The sequence below is a fragment of the Micromesistius poutassou genome, assembly GCF_964030765.1.
Source record: "Micromesistius poutassou genome assembly, chromosome: 22".
In the NCBI taxonomy this organism is placed as follows: Eukaryota; Metazoa; Chordata; class Actinopteri; order Gadiformes; family Gadidae; genus Micromesistius; species Micromesistius poutassou.
The window spans coordinates 9233987-9238986 of NC_140292.1; the positions used below are offsets into that span (position 1 = coordinate 9233987).

At 43.8% G+C, this 5000-nt stretch overlaps 1 protein-coding gene across 1 annotated transcript in view; it reads left to right on the forward strand.

Annotated features, from left to right (window-relative positions):
* Positions 1–3756: 3756 nt before the first annotated feature.
* The window catches only part of LOC311368098 (keratin, type I cytoskeletal 18), a gene marked incomplete at its 5' end in the record, with an annotated part of 8243 nt that continues 6999 nt past the window's right edge, over positions 3757–5000 (forward strand). Inside the window, 2 exons of the mRNA XM_084486987.1 lie at positions 3757–4017; positions 4796–4921. Coding sequence (XP_084343113.1) covers positions 3757–4017; positions 4796–4921 — 387 coding nt within the window. The remainder of the gene's footprint in view (positions 4018–4795; positions 4922–5000) is intronic.

Genomic DNA, 5000 nt, shown 5'->3' on the forward strand with positions numbered 1-5000 from the left:
CTCTCGCTCGTGTTTCCAGAACACCAAAGCAACCTGTGGTTTAACTCCTACCCCCGCCCCCCCATAACCCCATGGAGGATACAGAACAAAAAACAGTAAAGTGCAGGTGCTGCACAAATATAAAGTCCTTATCTCCTGCAGTTTTATTCTGGCCCTGATTCGTATCGGTGAACGAATGAGGTTATGGAAATCCACCGACCGATCTGCGACCGGGTTCCAGTCTTGAGGTAATCTTAGGAAAGGAGGAGAGTGCCAAGGAGGCCGTGGAAACACAGTACCCCGATACGGGGGTTCGGGTGGGCCTAGCTTTAGACGAGGCCTGCTCTGACGTCATCGCAAGGCTATAGGACCTATACTGTGTGAGGAGGTAAGACGGGTCTAGGATACAGCTAGACAGCCTCCAACCTGGAGGTAAAGAGAATGTCTTGAATGCCACATGTCTGTCTGTCTGTCTGTCTGTATCTGTCTGTCTATCTGTCTGTGGAAGGAATCACACGGGTGACAAAGTGAGAATGTTGTCGTTAAATAAATTAAAACATGTTTAAATAAATAAATAAGTAAATAAATGAATGAATGAGAAACAACATTAGTAATCATAAAAAGAATATACAACAACAAGGGAGGGGAACAACAAAGAAAGTAACCACAGCAAGAACCACACATGACACGCATGACAATGTCAAATTTGCTGTTTTTATGCTTTGTGAAATATTTATTAAGCATTTGTTCCTGATTGAAAAGTTGCACACATTTATATGCTTCATGCATAATCGTTCATGGATGGTTTAGTGAGCAATTTAGTGTTCTGAATCAACATCAAATAAATACCGGGGGTCTGGGCGTATTTATTTATGCAGAAGAAAAGTTGATATTGACTGATTTCATAATCCAAAATGAGAGCCAGAAAACAACTTCTCATTCAGGAATTATATTGTTTGTTTATAAAAAACAACACACACTTCTGTTTTAAATAATAATCGGTATTTGATATATTATATAATAATATAATTGTTGTTTGCATATTGCCACCATTTGGTTATAATGTCAATAGGGGTTCGGCTGTACCCTCTATTCCAGGTAGTACATGTCTACGATGAACACAAAGGGTGTTGATGCCCCCTGCTGGTGAACAGACGCCATGACTGGCTCTAACGAGTACGCCTCTATTAGGCGTATTACACTTTGCATTTACCAGGCTCAGCCACACAGTGGTGACACACAACCCGACATTATTCCCTTTTCTTTTCATAAATTATAATATCTACCATCTTCATTACATAACAGTATGTTGGCCCACAACAGTATTTGCAGTTCCTTCAAGTTCAATATAACTTAATAGGGAATTGGAATATTGAAATCCATGGCCATTGTTTTGAATGTGATTGGAGGGAAACAACATTAAGGTATTTCTAACTTTTCTACTTTCTGTTTGTTCTGGGCATTTATATCCAAACCAAGGCTGTAAAAAGCAGCTTGGCCAATTCTTGAATATTTTATCAGGGTGGTGTTTTTTTAGGCAGCGGGAGAGTCAGGTTACAAAGGGACATAGACTCCTGTGTCTCTTGCGCGCAGGGACCCACCTGCACACACTCGGTATAAGGACATCTTTGTTATTTAAACAGGCCATGTGGTGCAACGATACCAAAGACTTCATTATATCCTCGACTTGTTATAGTGACAGCCAATCGTCCCGTTAAGGTGTGGAAACGCAATGAACGCCATCAACAACAAAGCCTCTACTATCAGCAGCCACAACAAAACGGATGTGTTGCAGGATAGCCTACCATATACTCACAGAAGTGAGGTAGTGTGCAGGTTGTTTTAATCCAGGCATATATAAACGTATTGGCGTTAACAGGATATAGATGATTGACAAGCTGTTTGTGGGATATATTCATTGAATACATTTATAAATGACGTGAGTGGTCTGAATTGACTGAATCTAGAAACAAAATGATGAAGTACGTTTATTCTAAGGAGACGCTTCTCACAAGGCCCGTTCCAGCTCAAATAGGCATACCTTCATTAGAAATGACCAGGTGCCATACAAACGTCCGCTCCTTTTATGGTATGGTAAAGTCCCTCCCCTTTCGGGCTCACCTGCTTATAAGCACACCTGTCGCATCAGCAACACACAGTTCCCTGAACCACTCACACTCCTCGTCATTACATATACAGGTATGTGCATTTCTTCCTTTGAATACATTATCTATGACGTCTGCTTATTTTTTTATATGTTAAATTGAATGTAACACTTTTAGATTTGAATACATTTTTACGAGTTAACTATACAAATGTTCCATCATTTAAATTATTCAGCATCCTCCTTTTCTCCAGATGCAATATTATTATTAAACTGACGGTTAACATGTAATAATGAGATTGTTTCTGGTTGCAGTTGACTTAGTTCTGTGTAAATGAGGTATTAATGATCTCAATTACATGACATTTAAACCGCACAGTTTTATCAGGACATTCGGGACACTGAAAGGAAATGACAATCCGTTTCCTGGGGAACAATACTCTTCCTTGTGTCATTGGAATTCCGTCTGAATATTTTCCTGATCATTTTCCCAAGCTCTATCTTTCATCTGAACAAGGGCTGTCTGTCTCCCTATAGGACTCCTCTTTGTAGCGTTGTAAGAATGGTGTTGTGGGGGTCGGGTGACAGAGAGAGAGAGAGGCAGCGAGGGAGAGAGAGAGAGAGAGAGAGAGAGAGAGAGAGAGAGAGAGAGAGAGAGAGAGAGAGAGAGAGAGAGAGAGAGAGACACACACAGAGACAGGTAGAGGTAGAGAGGTCCGCTTGTCCGCTAATCTACAATTGAAACCTACAATTGAGCACCTATGATTATGCATGCAAACACTCACACAAACCCACAAGTGTAAAAGAAATAAAGATATATAAGTTAACAATATTTGATGATAATGTCAGACAAAATATTTCTTGGGGGAAAATATCTTTGGATTTGTGTCCCCTTCATGAAATGTATATAAATATATAAAGAAGTCATATTGGTCATTATACCAATGTATACATTCATAAAGTCTGTTTGGCTGTTTATATATATCTCAAGGTAGTGATAGGTTTAGCGGCACGCGTTTATTTGACCCTGAAAATACAATACTGAGTTTAACAGCGTAAGCTGTTAAAATGATGAGCCTTCTCTTCTCCTACGTTGCAACAGAATTGGAGATGGTTTGTTAGAGAGCCCTGGTTGGTGGACTCGTTCAATAGCCTCTGCTGAGACCCAGGCTCTCACTTCCCCCTTGGGTCACGCGATTGTTACACCCTAGGCCTTCTGTTTACCACCGCAGGGCTCTGAGTGTTACAGCCTTCCTTAGTCCGGTAACTGCGTCGTTATCTCCCCTCTCTCCTCCCCGGTCTCCCAGCAACCTGCGTTCACGTGCCCGTTCAAAAGTAAATGTTTACCTGTAAACCTGTTTTATTTCTTTTTAATTTGTCTCAAACAGTCCCTTTGTTCATTGTGTTCCTCTGATGATAATACCCTTTATCAAGCCTATTAAGACTGATAAGCAACTCTGCTCAACCGAATACAATATTTAACAAATGTGAAAACATGAAATGATTAAAAAAAATACATCTTTTTTTAAATACACAAAAAAAAGCATTGTACGCACTGCAACTTATCACACGACGACGAGGCCTCCTTCACGAGGGCTGACGGTGACCCCCCCCCCCCCCCCACATCATGTCGTCCCCAGACAGCCAGACCCCCCCCCTCCCGAGCCAGCAGCATGTCCTCCAGCATGTCCGTGAGGAGCTTCTCCCTGGGCCGCCAGCCCTCCTTCTCCAGCCTCTCCCTGCGGGACAGCGGCCGGCAGCGCTCCCGGGCCTCCGTCTCCTTCTCCTCCTCTGGGCCGCTGGGCCGCTCCGCCTCCAGCCTGGAGCTCAACGGGCCCGTCAGCCTGCAGCACAACGGCATCCATGGCAACAGCGCCAACGAGAAGGAGGCCATGCAGGGGCTCAACGGCCGCCTGGCCAGCTACCTGGACAAGGTGCTGCTGCTGCGCGATGCGCTCTGATTGGTCGCTTCACGGATCAGCGGTCGTGTGGGCTAGGCGGGGGGGGAGGGCGGGGGGGGAGTGAGAAGACGAAGTGCTTGTGCTGAGAACCTTCCAGGTGTAATTGGTGTGGTGCTATTCTATGTTTTTTGACTGAACAATGAATTATCACAGGGGCTGCAGGAGGCGTCGTAAGCTGTTCCTCCTAGGTAGGGTGTGTTTAAAAGTGTGGCCTTTCAGGAGCTGAGGGGTCAGTCACCTCTCTGCTGAGAGACGAACACAAAGAAAGCCTTTGTTGTTTAGATGATCAGAGAAAAGTATGCCTTTATAGAGTCATATCTAATTAGTCATGTTCTAGAGTATAATAATACCATAAAACGTCAAGTTTAACTAGAAATCTCAAGCTGTCCTTCTGGTCAGTGAGGAGAGGAACGTGCTCCGAAACATTTACTCAATCGTATTATTCACTCATTCATATTCATAGTAGTAGTAGTAATCATATTCGAATACCATTTGAATCATCGAAACATGTGCAGCAAGTGGACGACAGAAAAGCAAACATGGTCCACACACACACACACACACACACACACACACACACACACACACACACACACACACACACCTTTGGTTGCAAAATGTGTTCAATTCCTAATATTGATAATGCATTGAAATCAATTGACTCGCGGAAGGGTTTGATTCCAGGAGACGTCATTGCAATAACACCACCGACGCCGTCCTAAAACATGCGTTGTGATGCGATGTCATAAAGGTGCGGACCCTGGAGCACTCCAACGCAGACCTGGAGATGAAGATCAAGAAGCTGATGATCGACCGCATCCCAAAAGGTCACGACCTGGACTCCATGATGGCCCAGGCCCATACCGTGGAGCTAGAGGTCAGTGCTGTAACACGATGATGTGACGTACGGCCAGCACGGAACACACGCTTTACACAGCCGGCTGGCTCATGGAGAC